The 21085-nt window shown below is 40.2% G+C and overlaps 1 protein-coding gene across 5 annotated transcripts; it reads left to right on the top strand.

Annotated features, from left to right (window-relative positions):
• Positions 1-13256: 13256 nt before the first annotated feature.
• Positions 13257-20314, top strand: LOC112180675 (disease resistance protein RUN1). 5 transcript variants are annotated; one of them, XR_005803309.1, is made up of 7 exons: positions 13257-13574; positions 13947-14561; positions 14683-15784; positions 16128-16403; positions 16524-17573; positions 17668-18381; positions 19265-20314. XR_005803309.1 is itself a non-coding variant. In XM_040510924.1 (5 exons), exons 1-5 carry the CDS (start codon positions 14038-14040, stop codon positions 18238-18240), a joined length of 3525 nt encoding a protein of 1174 aa, XP_040366858.1. In that variant the 5' UTR covers positions 13257-14037; the 3' UTR covers positions 18241-20314. The 5 variants fall into 5 exon arrangements, 1 of the variants encoding a protein (XP_040366858.1); XR_005803311.1 differs by having other exon boundaries at positions 13257-13801; XR_005803310.1 differs by having other exon boundaries at positions 13257-13849.
• The last annotated feature ends 771 nt before the right edge of the window (positions 20315-21085 follow it).

Raw genomic sequence — 21085 nt, 5'->3', positions numbered from 1 at the left:
CTATCAAAAAGGAAAGAGTTGACAATTAACCATGCTATAGGTGTGCAGTCATTGGGCATTGGTACAAGAACTGCCAAGCAAGCAACAGAGTAGTAGCCGATTACAAGAGGTATAGGGAGTCTAAATAACAAGAGGCTTACTATATGGAAGAAGAAGGCCATGACCTATACGTCAACCTCACAATTGCAGACTTCAATGGCAACGAGGAACTTGCTCAGTCAATGGATGCTCTTAATCTTGACTAATCTGCTTTATTTATTTTATTTTCCAAAGATAGATGTGAAGGCATAATGCCTCATTTTTAATTAGACTATTGCTTGGTCTTCAAGTTTATTTCAATAATGGTTTGATGAATTAGAATAAGACCTTGATTTGATTATTGTTGGCTTATTAATAAATTTCGAATTTTATTCTGAAGCACTGAATCTATTCAAATTTATTTACTACACATATTTACATGGTTCGAAATAACACTATAAAGATGTAAAGCAATACGTCTAGAGAAAAATTATTAGAATGAAAAGATAATCATTCTACCTAAATAGAAATACTCTAATGAATATGAGATATGCTCTGTATGCACCAAGAGCTAATCGAACCTTGTTAAGTTTCAAAGATATTCGTGTCAACGGTTATCATGTAACAACACACTGTGAGAATGGAACTGAATACCTTTTTATTATCTCTAATGAATGTGGAAGGAAACGCATTTTAGAGAAACTTATGAGTCAATCTAGTAGACTATACCTTACTATGATTCGGATCATTGAATCTTATGATGTCACCAACAATGAAATGTGGGACACTGACACATACAGGCTTTGGCAACCGCCAAGGGCACCTCGGTCGTGACATGATGATCCGTATTTTAAAGAACTCACATGGACATCTCTTTTTTTGAGTGAAAAATAAAATGGGACAAAAATCCGCCACATTGTAAGGTGTCGGTCCTAGTACTGCTCAAATGTAGTCATTGGGTTCTGAAGTACCAGAAACACTACCTCCATCCCATTATGCGTCATTGACTATTTCAAAGGCACATCACTCATTTTGCAAAGCCTGCTCTTTAGCAAAAACAGGATTGAGACCTTCCTATGCTAAAGACACAAAACAAAACATTCCATTCTTACAAAGGATACACGGAGATATCTGTGGACTTATCCATCCAGAATGCGGACCATTTAAGTACTTTATGGTTCTAGTGGATGCTTTTACATGCTGATCACATGTCGCTTTATTGTCCACAAGAAATGCTTCATTTGCAATACTCCTAGCACAGATTATATGTTTAAGGGCTCACCACCCTGATCACCCTATCAAGTCTATAAGGCTTAATAACGCTGGAGAGTGTACATCAAAAGCATTTGATGATTATTGCATGTCTATTGAGATCGATGTAGAGCATCATGTACCCCATGTGCATACACAAAATGGTCTTGCAGAAGCCACCATCAAAAGGCTACAAATGGTGACTAGGGCATTGGTTATGCGCACCAACCTGTCTGTATCTGCCTGGGGTTATGCAATATTGCACGCAGCTTTACTTATTCGTTTCAGACCCATAGCAAGCCAACCATTTTCTGTGTACTAGTTGGTAACTGGATATGAACCTGACATTTCACACTTATGCATATTTGGCATTTCACACTTACGCATATTTGGTTGCGTAGTATATATGTCTACTGCGCCCCTACAGTGCACCAAAATGGGTCCTCAGAGACGATTGAGTATTTATGTTGGATATGAATCCTCAACAATTATCCGCTATTTGGAACCCTTGATAGGCGATCTCTTTACCGCTAGATTTGCAGATTGTCATTTTCATGAGACAGTCTTCCCATCGTTAGGGGGAGATAGGAAAAAGGATTTTCCAAGGGAATGACAGGAATTGTCGTGGTTTGTCCCCACTTTGTCTCATTTTGATCCCCGCACTTCACAATGTGAAAGTGAAGTGAAAAGAATAATCGATCTTCAGAACGTAACAGATTCGATGCCTGATACGTTTACTGATATCACAAAAGTGACGAGGTCACATATACCAGCTGCAAACGTGCCTGCAAAGTTAGAAGTCCTCAACAAAGGGCACAACGCCGCAGATAGAGGCGTTGCAACCACACTTAGTGGAGGTGTGGCTGAGGCCGTGGCTCCCCAAAAGAAGAGGAGGAGGCCACTTGGTTTAATTAACACTCACCCAAGGAAGAAGAGGGCGAGTAAGGCACAAACCGATCCATTAATCATCAATGTAGAGAATCCGTCTCATGAGATTGTCTCTGATTATAGTTATGTCCATGAATCAATACTGGAGGATGCTCCGATGTTTGAAATGATTCCAGAGAACAAAGAAATCTTAATAGATTATGAGAGTGCGAATGAGTTGATAGAAAGATCTTCCATACACATTGATGATATATTTGCATACATTGTTGCTTAAGAAATCATAGAGCACGATGATATCGAACCACGCTCTATTGTAGAATGTCAACAAAGAGCATATTGGCCTAAATGGAAAGAAGTAATCCAGGCAGAACTAGATTCTCTGGCAAAGAGACAGGTATTTAGTCTGGTAGTGCTAACCCCATCAAGTGTAAAGCCTGTAGGACATAAATGGGTCTTTGTCAGAAAGCGTAGTGAGAAGAATGAAGTCCTGAGGTACAAGGCTCGCCTTGTGGCGCAAGGTTTCTCACAATGCCCTGCAATTAACTACAAGGAGACATACTCTCCTATAATGGACGTTATAACGTTCCGCTACTAACTTGGTAGTTTCAGAAGGACTAGAAATGCAGCTCATGGATGTGGTTACTGCATATCTCTATGGGGATCTAGATTCAGAGATATTATGAAAGTGCCCGATGGCCTTACATTACCCAAATCAAGTGACTCCAAACCACGGAGTGCGTTTGCAATTAGGTTGAAATGTTCACTTTACGGATTGAAACAATCCGGGCGGATGTGGTATACCCGTCTAAGTGACTACTTGATTGGGAAGGGATATAAGAACGATGAATTATTGCACTGTGTATTCATAAAGAAAAAAAGTTCTGGATTTGCAATTGTAGCCGTATATGTCGATGATATGAACATAATAGGTACTCTTGATGAAATAAGAGAAATTGCGAGCTACTTGAAATCCGAATTTGAGATAAAGGATCTTGGGAAAACTCTATTTTGTCTAGGCCTTGAAGTAGAACACTGAGTTTGTAGAATACTAATCCACCAGTCTACGTATGTCCAAAAGTCAGGCGATTTAACATGGACAAAGCCCATCCTGCTAGCACTGTGACGTCCCGAACCCGAATTTACCAGTTTACAAGTCTTTCGATGGATAAACGACATTTACATTTACTTTTTGGCTCCGTTTCGACATTTTAGGGGGCCCTAAAAGTTGACTTTTTGTTCGGGTCAAAATTTGAGAAAATTTCCTTCATGAAAGTTGGAGAGGACGTTAAACCGAGCGCGTGCATATGTGGTACGTAAAAATCGGAGTTCGTATGCAAACGTTATAAGCGAAATGGTAAATTTACTGTTTATGGTAACTTTCTATAAATAGGACGAGTTACTGTGGTAACTCGTCATTTTCTCTCTCCCCCATTTTCTCCCCTCTTCCCCCGCGTCGCCCTCTCTCCTTCTTTTTCCGATTTCTTCACCGTCCGACGTTCGATTGACTTGATTCCAGTTGTCCTTGGACCGTCTCTTCCTCCTCTACACGATGGTACCAGTGGGTATCGGCAATTTGGCTGGAAAACCCCGAATTTATGCAAGCATTGTTACTGTAGCAGTTTGCTTTCCCGGCGAAATTCCCCAGTTTCCGGCTATCTTCGGCGCTGAAATTGGCTCTATTAGGAGCGGCTCGAGTCACTGATCATCTCCCCTCAAGACTTCTAGTTGGAATTTCCACGTTTGGAAGGTGAATTTGAAGGATTTCCAAATTGGTGGGTTTGGAGATTTCCGGGTTTGTGTTCATCGGCAAAATTGGAGCATTTCAAGGTATTTTCTCACTTGGTCACAGTTATGAAAAGTGCTTAGAATGTTGAGATGATTCTGTGGTTGAAATTTGGTGGCCGGAGGAGGAGTTGGCCGCCGCATGAACAGTGTAGCTGCATGAATAGTGCGGTGTATGAACAGTGATTTATATTATGTTTTTTTTTAGCTAGTTAAATCCTAGATTTGTTGTAGAGTTTGTAAATGTGATTTTTGGAGTGATTTGATATGGATTAGGAATTTCTGAACTTTAGTGAGACGGGTGTCGATTATGGGAATCCGACCTTCGTATTTTTCCCTTGTTTCCGCTTTGGAATACTTAATCGATAAATTAGTAATGGTGGTAAAGTTTGGATTGAATCCAAGAAGAAGTGGATAGGTGATTTATGAGGATATGATGTGGGAATGGTATTTAATTTCCGGATTGTTATTCACGAATTATACTTGTGTACAGGACGACGTACACTTATTTTCCGTTTGTGTGGTCGTCTAAATAATACTGTGAGTGGACATTTTTTTTTAAATTAATTCCGCATGCAGTATTATTATTTTCTTCCAATTGAGATTTAATTATGTTTTGAATATTTGAGCGTTGATTTATCGAGATTTATTTATGAATTACGAGATTAGTATTGAAATTCCTTCCCGAGGGCTTTTAGTAGATTTTTGAGATAGTCATTCATGAGTTATTGAGTTGAGGAATGATTTTCGGGAAGTGACTGATTCAGAAAATATTATGAGAATTTTGGATTTCGAATATCGGTTTTTATGAGGATTCACGAGTACGAATGTTTCATCGAATATTTGAGCATGATTGATTTATCGAGATTTATTGAGCTTTGAGCTCCGTACTTATCAGCTTTGAAGTTAGATTGAGTTTTCTTTCCGAAAGCATTTATTGATTTACAGAGTATTTGATTTTATGCTTTCGAGGATGCTTTCGAGGATTTATTGAGATTTTGAGGTTATTTTCAGTTTCTTGAGGAGGCTATTCAGTTTATTAAGGAGGCCAGTTTTGGCGCATGCGTATCTTACCTAGTTGGCAGTCCCTTCTAGGTAATAGTCTGGTTGGCAGTCCCTTCCAGACTACAGCTCGGTTGGCAGTCCCGTCCGATGCGTCACCTGGTTGGCAGTCCCTTCCAGATGACATGAGGTAGTTAGTCGGCAGTCCCGTCTACTACCTGTGATTAGTCGGCAGTCCCGTCTACTACTTGTGGCTAGTTGGCAGTCCCTTCTATCCACCGCCTCCTATTCTGGTTGGCAGTCCCTTCCGATGCGTCATCTGGGTGGCAGTCCCTCCTAGATGGCATGAGATGACTAGACAGCAGTCCTTTCTAGTCATCAAACGAGCCTCATGAAAAGGATGTTTTTATAAGGATTGAGGATGAGATTTTAAGAGGTTTCAAGATGTTCTTGTTACGTGATTGAGATTTCAATAAAGAGGATGATTAAGAGTGTTTTCAAGATTGTTACTGCATGCGAGATTTTAGAGAATAACTTGGGAAAGCATTAAGTTTTACTTATACATTTGAAAGTACTTATTTTCGTCCACTCACTCTAACGGATTTTAAATGTTTTCCCCTGGGCCCTTCGGTTTTAAATGCCCAGTTTGCAGGCCAGTTTAGCTTGAGGTCGAGCGGTACTTGGGGTTGAGGCATAGCTGTCATAGCTTCCGCATTATAAAAGTATTGGTCGTTCATCTTGTATTCTACCTTCTTGTACGCCTGAGAAATAGATTGCTCTGATAACTCTTGAGATTAATATTCTTAAGTTTCAGAATTGTTTTTTGATATGGGAGATGTTGTGATATAGGAAGCAGGGTGGCTCAAGGAGAATAAGGATGGATGATTTAGAAGTGTAAATGTTTTTCTACAGGTTTTGGGTTGTCCATTTTTAGGGGAAGTTCTGTCAAATTTTTGGTAGAATTTCTTCTAAGGTGGGCCCTGCAGGGCCTCTTCGGATTTCAGGGTGAAATCCGGGGCGGGTCTTGTCAAGCACTCCCATGATCAGTTGAAGTTTGGAGATCTATTTCATCTAAAAGAAGATGATTTAGAGGTGTTGGGAGCTGAAATTCCCTATCTAAGTGCAATAGGCGCATTATTGTACTTAGCCCAATGTACTTGACCAGACATTGCATTCTCAGTGAACTTGTTAGCTAGATTTAGCTCAGCGCCAACGCAGCGTTACTAGAATGTTATCAAGAACATTTTCCGATACCTAAAAGGAACCATTGACTTGAGACTGTTCTTTCCCTACAGAGAGATAAGAGGGACCGCAGATGGAACTGCAATCCCTAAAGGAAATATTGATGGCGAAAGCGCCACTCACTACACCGAAACGCCAAATGACGTTTTGGTTGGTTTTGCTGATGCTGGGTACCTCTTTAACCCACATAAAGGTAGTTCCCAAACTAGTTATGTATTTACCATTGGGAACACGACAAGATCTTGGAGATCAACCAAGCAAACCCTTGTGGCTACCTCCTCGAACCAGTCAGAGATCATAGCTCTACATGAGGCGGTTCGTGAGTGTATATGGTTAAGAGCTATCATTACACATATTCGAGGGACTAGTGGTTTGAGTTCTACCACTGAAGAGCCTACTTGCATTTATGAAGATCATGCAGCTTGCATCGAACAGATGAAGCTAGGATATATCAAGGGTGATAATACAAAACACATATCGCCAAAGTTTTTCTACTCTCCTCAAGATTCAAGTGAATCAAGTAAGGTCTAAGGAGAATGTGGCAGATTTGTTCACCAAATCATTGCCTAAGGCCACATTTCAGAAACATGTGAAAAACATAGGAATGCGAAGACTTTCCAAGCTCCCTTGATTAATGTAAGTATCAGGGGGAGGTGTAGACGTCAGCGGGAGTCTAACACATACATGTCATTCTCAAATGTAGAAGGTGCGTTGTGCTCTTTTCCTTTGATCAATGTGTATTTTTTTGTCCCACATGGTTTTTATTGTTACTTGGCAAAGTTTTTAGTGAGGTAACAACTCATGCACCATTTCGTCTTTGACTTGGTACAAAGGGGAGTGTTAAAGGAAAAACACATTATGTACCTTCGTCAATCTCAATCCTTCGTCAAAGTAACTGACGAAGAGGGAATCAAAGAATTACAAATCACAACTCAATCAGCATTTAGTATCATTATTGTAATTGATATTTCCGTTGTAATTTTATCCCTATATAAAGGGACTATGAAATAAAATGAGTAGACCAATTACAATTCTCATTTTACTTTTACAATCTTTTATATCTATACTATTATTAGGAAAACCCACTTTGACAAAATGGGTGTGAAATAACGTAATTATCCTTAGATTATAGGTTAATTTAAAATAAATATATGAAGAATATTATGATAAATAACAAAATAATAAATAAAAATTAGAAAGAAAAGAAAAGAAAGAAAACTGCTAACAACTTCTCATCTGACATTCTACAAATGTATAACTACCCACAACTCATCCCACATCATGCAGATAACTTCCACATCTTGTAGATAACTTCCCACATCTCAGATATTTCTTATCAATTTTCTTATTTTCTCTAAAAATAAAAATATAAATAAATGTTACGAGTCAACTTTGGCTAGCTTTGATTGAATTTAGTTGCCCGTTAGCATGGTTTGCACGTGGCCACTATTAATTAGGCAGTATTAGATTTATTACAGTACTCAGTTCAATTGTTGTTGCTTAGCTCAATTATTGTAGTTTTCTGCTTTCTGCGATCTACTTGGTGGGATGAGACGTGGCTCCATCCTAACCCTTTAGCTGAGTATATATAGGATGTATAGGGTTTCGGCAGCCAACATTGAATGAAATATATTTTCCTTTATGTTTTTACATTTCCAGTTTCTTCTTTTCTTCGATACCCAGGGCTAGATCCTTATCAACTGGTATCAGAGCTCTTTGCTCTTGGGGCCAATGGTTAAACACAAGGGGCAAGGGGTCGGAGCTTCAGCTCCAGCAATTGGTGAGCTCACAAACGTGGAGTTTGATCTGCAAGTGCACAAAGATGAGACCTCCGCCAAGCTTAATGAGCTCCAGACCACCCTGAACTTGTATCAAGATGCCTTCAACTCATTTCGAACGGAAATGATGAAGGAGCTCAGATCCATGAAGGATAGCTCGGCTGCAACTGCTGCTCACCTCGATTCTTCAATCCTTAAGTTTGGATCCCTACCTCCTACATCCGGCTCAACGGGTTTAGCGGCACAAGCGGACTCAGCCTCCTCCACAAGAGCCAACACAACAAAGGCCATCCTGCCTACTGATGGTAGTATATCTCTTCCTCCACATACCCTCTCCTTAAATCCTCTCAACCAAGAAGTACCTATTGCGGTTACCAGCGAGATTCCCACTGAGACCATTAATGCATCTGTTGCTTTGGGGTCCTCTAAGGCCTTAGTGACTAATGCATCTGGGTCATTGATACCAAACCCAGTTGATTTAGATGGTGGTGATAAGGAGGAAATCAGTTTACATCGCTCTCAAGTGAGGGCTGAGCAATCACAAACCCTTTACTATCAACATTCTAATTTTAGATCTCAACCTTTCAATCATTTTGCTGGACCATATGTGACACCTAATAGCTATCAGTTCTTTCCCAGTCCACAGTTCCACCAAATTCCATCAAGCAATAGTTTGGATCCATTTACTATGACCTATTCAGGACCTTACTCATACACTCCCATGAACTTTGTGAACGCACCCACACAACCACCGCAGTCATCAACAATTCAAGGCTACCCTAGCTCTTATATTCCACAATTCATGGGGACAACTCAACCTACATTTGCCACGTCCACAACATCCATGCCTCACTACAGTTATACACCCTACATAACTCAGTCACACCATACCTACACTGTGGCTCCAAGTTCACCAAACCAACAGCCACATGGATATCCACCTCGACAATTCCATCAGCAAGTTCCTCACTCTTTTGATCCAAACCTACCTACCATGAAGCAAATGAAGTTGGAATTCAACGTTTTCAGTGGCGGGGACCCAGTTGAGTGGTTGAACAAGGCAGAGCAATATTTTGATTTTTATCAAATACCAAATGACAGAAAGTTAGCTATTGCTACTATGCACTTAACAGAGAAAGCTTCTGATAGATGGTTCATGTTCAAGCATGAGTTCCCAAATACATGGCCAGGATTAGCTGATCTATTGATGAGAGAGTTCAGTGGGCACAATGTGATTGATTACCAAGCCACCTTAGCCAGGATGTCTCAAGTAGGAAGTGTGGAACAATACATTGACCAATTCACTAAACTGTCCAGAAGAGCTCCAGGTTTCTCTCAACAGGTGCTGCTATCTTGTTTCCTAGGGGGACTTAAGGATAACATAAGAGCCGATGTCAAGGCTCAGAAGCCAAAAACACTGTATGAGGCTTGTGAGTGAGCCAAAATCTATGAGGAGAGAGAATTAAAGAAACAACAAGCGAGAGGAACTTTTGTTAACAGAAACAACACTGGGGTCCAACCTAGAAATGTTAATGCAGGAGGTCAAGCTCGGGGTATTCCACTAGCCAATCTAGCTAGACCACAAGCTGCCCAACCAGTGGGGGCAGTCAATCAAGTTGGTGGAAATAGGAGGTTAACACAAGCTGAATATCAAGAGAGGAGAGCAAGAAACCAATGTTTCTTCTGTGATGATATTTTTCGGCCAGGCCACAATTGCAGAAGAGGTCAAGCAATGATGATAATTGAAGTGCTACAAGATGAGGTGAATATGCAGGGTCCAATTCATGATGAGGAGTTGGAGGAAGCTCATCCAACTACAGAAGAAGTTGAAAATCCGGACGTGGAATTACGAGTCATGGGAGATGGGAGCAGTACATCAACCATGCAACTCAAGGGAGAAATCAACCACAGAATGGCACATGTATTGATAGATTCGGGTGCATCCCACAACTTCATTCACCCTGCACTCATAAAAAAATCAAAGACCACTATTCATTCCATCAACCCTCTCAGAGTAAGGCTTGCTAGTGGGGCAATCATGCACACTAAAGGGCAGGTGAGGCTTGATCTGTGTTTGCAACAATTCCATTTTTCTGCTGATTTCTATGTCTTACCTGTTTCAGGATGTGAAATAATTTTGGGGGCCACTTGGCTAAGAACCTTGGGGGACATAACCTGGAATTTTGATACGATGAGAATAAGGTTTCACAACGAGGGCAAGGAATATTTGTTGCAGGGTGAAACTGAAACACAAGCTGCAGTTGTAGGCTGCAAAGTTATGTCTCGGATACTCAAAAAAGAGAGAGAAGCCATCTTGGTCCAGCTTAATCAGATAACCACTCCCCAAGCTAAGGAAGCCATTCATCCTGATATTAAAAGGTTGATACAAAAATATTCTAGAGTATTTGAAACACCAAGATCACTACCACCTGCAAGGCCACAAGACCACAGGATTGAGTTGGTGCCTAATACAGCTCCTATTAATGTTAGGCCTTACAGATATCCACATTTCCAGAAAACAGAAATTGAGAAGATTATGCAAGAGCTGCTGGATTCAGGAGTTATCAGGCCTAGTGTTAGCCCTTTTTCTTCTCCTGTGTTACTAGTTAAGAAGAAAGATGGGACTTGGAGGATGTGTGTTGACTATAGGTCCCTCAATGCAGCTACTGTGAAAGATAAGTACCCAATACCAGTGGTGGATGAGTTGATTGATGAGGTACATGGTGCCACTGTGTATACAAAGTTGGATCTCCGGTCTGGATACCACCAAATTAGGATGGCAGAACAAGACATAAACAAAACTGCATTTAGAACTCATTCCGGACATTATGAGTTTTTGGTGATGCCATTTGGACTAACTAATGCACCATCGACATTCCAGTCAGTTATGAATGAAGTTTTGAGAGATTATCTGAGACAATTTGTGCTTGTATTCTTTGATGACATCTTGGTCTACAGTCCTTCCATGGAGACTCACCTACAACATCTGGAATCGGTTTTTCAAAAATTACTTCAACATTCCCTGACAGTCAAGGAAAGCAAGTGCAGCTTTGGATCACCTCAGGTGGAGTATCTAGGTCATGTCATTAGTGCGGCAGGAGTGGCTGTAGATCCTTCTAAGATTGAATGCATCAAAAAGTGGCCACAACCTAAAACTCTCAAGCAATTAAGAGGGTTTCTGGGATTGGCAGGGTATTATAGAAAATATGTTAAAGGATTTGGCATAATTGCTAAACCTTTAACTGATATGCTCAAAAAGGATGGATTTCATTGGACTTCAAAGGCTTTGGAAGCCTTTGAAACACTGAAGGCAGCATTAATCTCCACTCTAGTTCTAGCCATTCCTGATTTTTCTAAGGAGTTTGTAGTTGAATGCGATGCATCGGACCTAGGCATTGGAGCTGTGTTATCCCAATCTGGACATCCCATTGCCTTCATGAGCAAGGCATTAGCTCAAAGACACTTAGCTCTTCCAGTATATGACAAGGAGATGTTGGCTGTGGTGTCTGCTGTACAACATTGGAGGCCCTATCTCTTAGGGCATCATTTCAAGATCTACACAGATCATAAGACGATTGAGCATTTCCTGAATGAAAGAACAACCACTCCTGCCCAACAGAAATGGTTGTTGAAGTTGATGGGATATGACTACTCCATCCAGTATAAGGTGGGAAAAAACAATGCGGCTCCGGATGCTTTATCTCGAACCGTGCCTCTTGCAGCAATTACTGGGACATCACAACCAATTAATAGCTTTGTTTCAGACATTCAACAAGCCTGCCAGATTGATCCTGAAGCCTCTCAAATCATTCAATCTTTACAACAGGACCCACAAGGTAAGAAACACTACACCATTGTCAATTCTCAGCTTTTATATAAAGGAAGAGTTTTTGTCCCAACTGTTGATAATTGGAGGCAAAAGATCATGGTGGAATTCCACGAAGGGCTAGTGGGGGGCCATGCTGGAAGAACCAGGACCTATAAAAGAATACATAGGAATTTTTCTTGGCCTGGTCTACAGAAAGACGTCAAGAGGTTGGTGGCCAATTGTGACATTTGCCAAAGAAATCACTATGAAACAATTCTACCACCTGGATTGTTACAGCCCCATGCCATTCCGGAAAGGACTTGGAAGGTTATTTCTATGGACTTCATTGAAGGGCTGCCTAAATCAGAAGGGAAATCTGTAATTTGGGTAGTGATTGACAAGTTCACCAAGTATGCTCACTTCATTCCTTTAGCTCACCCCTATACAGCTACATCTATTGCTAAGGCTTTCATCAATGAGGTATTCAAATTACATGGTCTACCCGAGGATATCATTTCTGATAGGGACCCCATATTTCTCAGTTTATTTTGGGAGGCTTTCTTCAAGTTGCAAGGAACCAAACTTAGTAGGTCTACTGCTTATCACCCCCAAACTGATGGCCAGACTGAAAATTTAAACAGAACACTTGAGCAATACTTAAGGTGTGTTGTGGGAGATAAACCTCACACTTGGGTGCAGGCCTTACCTTGGGCGGAATGGTGGTACAATACTGCTTACCATTCAGCTTTGAAAATGACACCATTTCAAGCTGGAGATTGGGTTTATCTTAAACTCCAGCCTTATAGGCAACACTCTATGCCTGCAAGTGTGTTTCACAAGCTATCTGCCAAATATTATGGACCCTTCCAAGTGCTTGAGAAAATTGGAGAGGTGGCCTATAAACTGCAGCTTCCACCTTCAGCTAAAATACATAATGTATTCCATGTGTCACTTTTGAAGAAGAAGGTTGGTAATTCTGTTGTGGTGGAATCTCAATTACCCGCCATCCACGATACTTCCAATCCAAAGTGGGCACCAGAAGCTGTTCTACAAACTAGAATGGTGAAAAGACGTGGTGAGGCTGCCACACAATGGCTCATACAGTGGTTTGGGACCTCCCCTGACGAGGCAACGTGGGAATTTGCTCACGACATTATCCAGAGGTACCCAGACTTCCAGTTTTAGCTATGAAACTTGAGGACAAGTTTGTTTTGGTGGAGGAAGAATTGTTACGAGTCAACTTTGGCTAGCTTTGATTGAATTTAGTTGCCCGTTAGCATGGTTTGCACGTGGCCACTATTAATTAGGCAGTATTAGATTTATTACAGTACTCAGTTCAATTGTTGTTGCTTAGCTCAATTATTGTAGTTTTCTGCTTTCTGCGATCTACTTGGTGGGATGAGACGTGGCTCCATCCTAACCCTTTAGCTGAGTATATATAGGATGTATAGGGTTTCGGCAGCCAACATTGAATGAAATATATTTTCCTTTCTGTTTTTACATTTCCAGTTTCTTCTTTTCTTCGATACCCAGGGCTAGATCCTTATCAATAAAACTGTTAAACACGCATGTGTCGGTAAAGACTAGTATAGTATAATAATAATAATTTGCGGGTCAGAATTACGCCGCTCTAGACCGGACCCGCTACTCGGGGTTGGTTTTGCTTGAAAAGTCAACTGCTCGGGGTTGACCCAACCTTGCTTTTATTCAGAGCGGTGCACAGTTTTTTCAGGTCTTCACCTCCTCAAGCCCTAGTGCCCTACGGAACTTTTTGGGCTTTCTTCCTCTGCGGACTAGTGAAATTCGTGAGCTTTCTTGTTCTTTGTTTATTTGAGTGTTTGTATTGCTGATTTGCCAAATGGGTTCATCTGTTTCATGGAGATACATTTGAGTTTGTATTGCTGATTTTGCCCATATTTGGACTATAGTCTATAGACGATTACTTGGTTGATCTGAGTCATTAGCACATGTATTGTAAGAAGTTTCCGAAATGAAGCAAAGGCACTAGATGCTTGGGTGATCAGCAGCAAATGTAGGAGATTTTGCTTTGTACTGCTACTGGTTTTATTCTTGTTTCAGGGTAGAATTGTTGCCATTGTTAATCTGTGATGGATATATATTTTTTCCTTTCAATTAAGTTTGGTTGTTAAATCCTTTTTTGAATTGGTGTATTCCAGTGCAAGCACAAAATTTTCTTGTTGTTAAGAATCCAAGCCCTCCCAAAGCCTGATTCCTGGATCCGCCACTGCTTCACTTGCAAAATTAGAAATGGCTAAAAGAAAAGCCCAAGAAGCTTTGTCTCCATCTTCGTCTTCTTCTTCAAAATCAAAGCATTGGATGTATGACGTGTTCCTGAGCTTCAGAGGCAAAGACACACGTAACAGCTTCACCGGCCACCTCTACGCGGCACTGAAACAGGCTGGAGTCAACGCCTTCATTGACGACAACGAACTCAGAAGAGGGGAAGACATAGCAGCCGAACTGGTGCGGGCAATCCAAGGGTCGAGAATTGCTGTGATTGTCTTCTCGAAGAGGTATGGGGATTCGAGTTGGTGTCTGGAGGAGTTGGTGAAGATTATGGAGTGCAGAAGAACACTGAGGCAGATGGTTTTCCCTATTTTCTTTGACGTTGATCCTTCCAGTGTGAGAAGACAAACTGGTAGTTTCGCAGAGGCGTTTCGGAAACATGAAGAGCGTTTGGTGTTGGATATGGAAAAGGTACTCAAGTGGAGAGCTGCTCTTACTGAAGCCGCAAATTTGTCTGGCTGGGATCTGAGTAACACTGCAGATGGGTAATAATTGCTTCTTTTATTGGTCTTTTCAATATTGATTTTCCCTTCTTGCGTAGTAACTTATTGTGAATCTTCTACTTGCATGTTGAGTCTTAGTTCTGCTTCTTAACTTAATTTCCAGGCATGAAGCAAAGTTTATCACCAAAATTGTTGCGGAGATTACTAGACACTTGAACAACACACACCTATTTGAAGCTGTCTACCCGGTTGGAATCGATTCTCGGGTAAAAGATATGAGTAAGCATTTAGGTGCTGGACTAGATGATGTTCGTATGGTTGGAATTTGGGGGATGGGTGGAATAGGGAAAACAACTATTGCCAAAGCCGTATATAACAAATTTTGTGGTAGCTTTGAAGGTAGTAGTTTCCTGGCAAACGTTAGGGAAGCTACAAAACAACCAAATGGTCTTGTTCGTTTGCAAGAACAGCTTCTTTGTGATATCTTGAAAACAACCAAGATAAAGGTTGGTAGTGTTGATAGAGGGATCAATCTGATAAAAGAAAGACTTCGATGTAGAAGGGTACTTATCATAATTGATGATATAGATCAACTGGACCAGCAATATGCAATGGCTGGAAACAGTGACTGGTTTGGTTTAGGAAGTAGACTTGTTATCACAACCCGAGATGAACGTTTGCTAAATCAAATTGGAGTGGATTCAATATATCCGGCTCCAGAAATGAATGAAACAGAGGCTCTTGAACTCTTTAGTTGGCATGCCTTCAGAAATGGTCGTCCTGATAAAGAATATTCTGAACTTTCTAGTAGTATAGTTGCTTGCTATGGAGGCTTGCCACTAGCTCTTGAAGTTTTAGGATCTTTTCTGTTTGGAAGAAGCATGGCCCAGTGGAAAAGTGCATTGGAGAAATGGAAGACAATTCCTCATGGCCAAATTCAGGAAAAGCTCAGAGTAAGCTTTGACGGGCTAAATGATGAGACAGAGAAGAATATATTTCTTGATATATCTTGTTTCTTTATAGGAAAGGACAAGAACTATGTCAGACAAATATTGGATGGTTGTGGTTTTTTTGCAGAAATAGGAATCAGTGTCCTCCTTGAGCGACGCCTTTTAACTGTGTGTGAAAAGAACAAGCTGATGATGCATGATTTGCTTCGAGACATGGGCAGAGAAATTGTTCGTGCAAAATTCCCTGGTGACCCTGGAAAGTGTAGTAGATTGTGGCATCCTAAAGATGTTACAGATGTATTGACAGAACATTCTGTAAGTACTTTCCCAATGAACTTTATTGTAAATGCATGTAATACAACAGAGTCATATACATCACATTTAATAATTGTATTCCCTGGATATGTACGTAATCTAGTTGGGTAGTTTCATTTGCCATATCATTGAGTGTTCTGCAGTTGCATTTAATTGGGTTCAGTGGCACCAAGCAAGGCCCAAATGCGGAAAATTGGAATCTACATACTGCATTGATTTGCAAAACTCTTATCAGAGCTTCTGTACCTCTCTTTTGGTTCATGCATTCATAACTCTGATTCATCTGTGTGGGTTACTTTTTACATGCACCACTATTTTCATACTTGCTGCCTTTGGTTAACAGGGAACTGAAGAAATTCAAGGGCTCACTCTAAGTTTGCTAGGATCCGATAAGACTAGTTTCAGTACACAAGCATTTGCAAATATGAAGAGATTAAGATTGCTCCAACTCAAATTCGTGCAGCTCAGTGGAGGCTACGAGCATCTTTCTAACAAGTTAAGGTGGCTGTGCTGGCATGGGTTCCCTCATAAGTTCCTACCGAACGACTTTAATCTATCAAATGTAGTTGCTATTGACCTGAAACATAGCAAACTTGTACAAGTTTGGATGGAATCTCGGGTACAATATCCTTAAACAAATTAATAATTATTTCATTATACTTGGTACATGTTTACATCATGTTTCTTATCTCTGCTGTATTTCTAGTTGCATTTGGATTTTCTTTTTTTTGTCTAACAGATGCTTAAGAAGCTGAAGATTCTAAATCTCAGTCATTCGCATTACCTGAGACAATCACCAGACTTTTCAAAACTTCCGAACCTCGAGAAATTGATACTCAAAGGCTGTAAGAGTTTGTCTGAGGTTCACCAGTCCATTGGAGATCTTGAAGGACTTGCTGTGGTAAATCTTCAAGACTGTAAGATGCTCAGGGAGCTCCCAGTAACTTTCTCCAAGTTGAAAGCTATTGAAACTCTTATTCTTTCTGGCTGTGCAAAATTTGAAAAGTTGACTAAGGACTTAGGTGAGATGGTATCCTTGAGAACTCTGCTAGCAGAGGACACAGCCATAAGAGAAATACCATCTTCCATAACACAGTTGAAAAACCTTGAATATTTACATCTATGTGGCCTGAACCAACCACCATCTAAATGGTTTGTGACTAGCTTCTGGTCTCATCTGTTGCCAAGAAGATGTGTTAAATTTCCTCCATCCTTATCAGGTTTATACGCTTTAAAAGAGTTGTATGTTAGAGACTGCAATTTAACAGACAGTTCAATGCCTAAGGATATTGGGAGTCTATCTTCTTTGGAAGAATTGGATCTTGGAGGAAACTGTTTTGGTAGCCTTCCATGTCTCGGTGGTCTTTGCAAGCTTCAATATCTCACATTGGATAGTTGCAATTTAACTGAAGCAGCAATTGAAGCTACGAATCTTTGGAGTCTACCATCTCTAGATTATTTGGATCTAAGTTGCAATAGTTTTCGTAGCCTTCCCAGCCTCAGTGGACTTTCCGAGCTAGAGACTCTAAATTTGGATAATTGCAAAAGTCTCTATGCAATGCCAGAATTACCAATAAATTTGGCTGTGCTGAAAGCAGATGGTTGCACTGCACTGGAAAGAATGCCAGATTTTTCAGAAATGTCGAGATTGTGTTGGTTGAATCTCAGACATTCTTCCAAACTAATTGAGATTCCCGGCTTGGATAAGTCATCCAAGACCATGCTACATATTGAAATGCAAGGGTGCACAAATATCAGTGAAACTGTTCGGGAGAGCATACTACTACAGGTCTCTCTCTCTCTCTCTCTCTCTCTCTCTCTCAAGCATTATGGCACTCAAAAGCATAAATTGCTTATGCAAATTTTTGCTCCACATGGTGCAGGGTTGGAGTTATGCTAGCAACTATCATGGCATTTATCTCCCAGGAAATGACATTCCTGAGTGGTTCACATATGTCAATGATGGTGGCCGAGTCTCTTTTCAAGTGCCTCAAAATGTTGGCTGTGACCTAAAAGCATTGACCGTGTGCATCACTTATTCTTGTTTTTCAAACAGTCAATCTTTCAATTATATTTCCATATATGTTATAAATCATACCAAGCTCACTAGTTTTTTCATCCAACCATCGAAACCCAAGGACATTATTTCCAGTGGAGTTATTTGGCAGGGACGTTTGTCAAACAGAATGTTTAATTTGGAAGGTGGAGACTTCGTAGAGGTTTGTGTAGCGATTAATTCTTGCTTCCAAGTGAAGAAAATAGGGGTCAATCTTGTCTTGGACGGATCTATCGAAATTCAGCCGCATGCGTGTGAATCTCTCCCATATGCGTATTTTCGTCGTGACAAAGATGATGAGGGAGAAATCACATCCGAAAGAGGACTTGCTGATAATGTGGCAGGACCAAGCCATTACTCATTTCATTCCAGTAGTGGAGTACAGATGAATTATGAGTGAAATAAAGCTGAAACGGATATAGCAGCTTAAAGCTCTTTATTACTGCATTAAAGCTCAATCCAAAAGCTGCGAGGAAACTGATGCAGACATCTGATGATGAGGCAACAGCTATTAGCGAAAAACAAAAGACAAAAGAAAAAGGTATGAAAAACTGAACTTGACTTGTTTGAACTGGCATTTCTGAGCGTAAGCTAATTAAGTTCCCTTAACTATATATGAAGTGGAAAAACATTATGCAGATGGTTTCGAATATAACAATATTAATTGTTCAGTTATGGCTGTAAATGTTTCTAATAACATGTCAAAAAACTGTGAACTGATTGTTAATTTAGTAAATCAACTTTTTTTTTAAGAAAAGAAATTATTACTGTCGATGAAACCTAAGGCAATGAGGATATAAAGATAAAGATTATGACAGTAAAGTTATTTATTCTAACACTGTCGAATTATAGGTTCAAATCTCATTGGCATCAAGGATGGGTGGGGCGAGGTTGAGTGGGTAGAGGTGGGGATAAAATAAATAAATAAATAAAAATATAGTTATTTGGTGATTTCTGCAAATTTACTATGAGAGATATGAACAATACAGGTCACCGTTACTATAGTTAGTACAATCTTCATTTCATTGGTTTTGGTGATTGGTTTTTTCTTTAATCAAAGAAAAATGTTTGGAGATAATTCTTTGTAAATTAATTACTCTTTCTTGGTTTTTAACCTTATTTTATGATATTTTAAAAGAAAAAAAAAATCTGTCATGAAGTTGGAAGTTGTTCAAGTTAAGTACAGCATTGAGAAATGAATGGGTCATTTACCTTTTATTAATAATGTATTGATCTTCCTATAAAGGATTTCTGCTATCTAAATAAGATGTTCCACAGGTAAATTGGCAGGCAGAAAATTTTCTTTCTCAAGCAGGAGAAGATTTTCTTTCTCAAGCAGAAATTTACCTTTTATTAATAATGGTTGTGCTTACCTTACCAACATATGCTATGGCTTACTTTGTCCTCCCAATGGCATATGCTAGGTTTCAAATAATTTCTTCAGTTTGGTGGGCTGATGCAATGGGAAACAAAGAATGCACTTAGGTGCTTGGCTTCACCTTAACAAACCATAAATGGGAAGGTATTGGTTTTCAAGATCTCCTATGCTTGCAAAAATTGGGTGGAGATTGTTTTAAAAGAAAAAAAAAAAAGGATAATATATTGTTTAAACTCTTACTCTTACAACCAAAATGTCTTTCTTTTGCTTTCCATGATGCATGGCTTGCTACCAGATCATTGTGGGGAATGTGTAGCATATTGCAGAGTGAGGAAGATGTTGTTTGCTGACCTTACATTAAGGGGTTGGGAATGCGGAGACTAGAAGCAAGAATGACACCTGGATACATGTTTGCTGACCTTACATGCCTGACTGATCCCTTGTCCCAGTTATGGAATTAGATGAGTAGTTAATACAATGATTGTTCAATGCTCCAACTGCCAACTAGGTCTGCTTTCCAGACTGCTTGCTCTTGCACTTCACAAAGCAGATTTCCTACAATGGGTTGTTAGGGAGGAAAAGGAAGAGGCTGGAAAATCTAATGGAAAAAATACTAAAAGTATGGCAAGCTCATGTGCCACATAAACTACAGTATTTCAGGTGGAGGTGTTGCAAAAACTTTGTGGCAGTCAAACACTTTCTTTCTTGAAGAGGAATGTGGCTGTACAGAAGGTTTGCTCTTATTGTGGTTTTAAGGATGAATACATAGTGTACTTGTTCTGCATCTTGAATATGTACGTATTTTCTGGTTTGGCTGCCATCTTTAACTCGACACAGCAGATAAATGGGGCGCATTTGTTAGCATGTTGAAGAGGGATTTGCAGCAGTTCTGAGCGACTCGATTACTAGCATCAGGGAAGGAGCTTGCTATTTGAATATGATGCTGTATAATATTATGTAAATATTTACTTTTCTTATACATATAGATTTCGTCTCTCTGAATAATTGTAGGTGATCGTTTCTTGTTAGGATTATTCTTGTATCACTTTATAAACCCTATTTTTTGGAGGTGAATAATATTGAAGCATTCCAAACACATTGAATTCTTATTTTCTACTTGGTATCAGAGACAGCTCAATTCTTGCACTGTGTTCCTCTAAAACCCGAAACCTGAATCTCGAATAACTTCACGAACCACCCTATCAAATTTATTTTTCCACCATCACAAGACTGTTTCAATATTGTCACAACCAACTTTGAACAGCATAGCAGCATCAAATCAGCATGGCAACGTCACATCAGCATAGCAACGCCACGTGGGGACAGGTTATGCTACCACATCTTTGCATAATTGTTTAGGCTGAGCTGCCAAGCCTACAAACCCTGCTAGCCGACAAGCTCTGCTACACCTAGCCGAGACGCCTGCTGTAGCCGACAAGCCCTGCTGCACCGCTACAGTACTTTTTCCTTGATCCCGTACAGGCCCCTACTTCTACTAAATGGAGGACGACGCTGCCACCCTTGCACTCCACAACCTGGCTCCAATTATCAACCATTATCATACCACTGCTTAAGATAACTTAGCGTTTCCAACAGGCGTTACTTTGAATGAATCCAACTACACCATATGGGCACCTCTTATGAAGATGAGGATTGGAGTACGAGGAAAGGTTGGCTACCTCACTGGAGCTAGAGCTGCAGCGAATATAGATTCTGCTGAATTTGAAGTTTGGACCACAGAGAATGAAAAAGTGAAGAGTTGGCTAATTGACTCTATGGAGCCATCACTCATGAATTGGTATATCCGACTCCCAACAGCCAAAGATGTGTGGGAAGCTGTTGAGAAGACCTTTTATGATGATTCTGA

The sequence above is a fragment of the Rosa chinensis genome, chromosome 7 (genome assembly GCF_002994745.2).
Source record: "Rosa chinensis cultivar Old Blush chromosome 7, RchiOBHm-V2, whole genome shotgun sequence".
NCBI lineage: Eukaryota > Viridiplantae > Streptophyta > Magnoliopsida > Rosales > Rosaceae > Rosa > Rosa chinensis.
Note: the sequence above shows the minus strand (reverse complement) of the source record. Positions and strands in the feature narration are given on the sequence as shown.

Excerpts from the sequence above, each read along its gene's own strand:
- LOC112180675 (XM_040510924.1), top strand. The coding sequence starts at position 14,038 with ATGGCTAAAAGAAAAGCCCAAGAAGCTTTGTCTCCATCTTCGTCTTCT. Across the intron at positions 14,562-14,682 it reads CTGAGTAACACTGCAGATGG|GCATGAAGCAAAGTTTATCA; the intron begins GTAATAATTGCT and ends CTTAATTTCCAG. Across the intron at positions 15,785-16,127 it reads ATGTATTGACAGAACATTCT|GGAACTGAAGAAATTCAAGG; the intron begins GTAAGTACTTTC and ends TTTGGTTAACAG.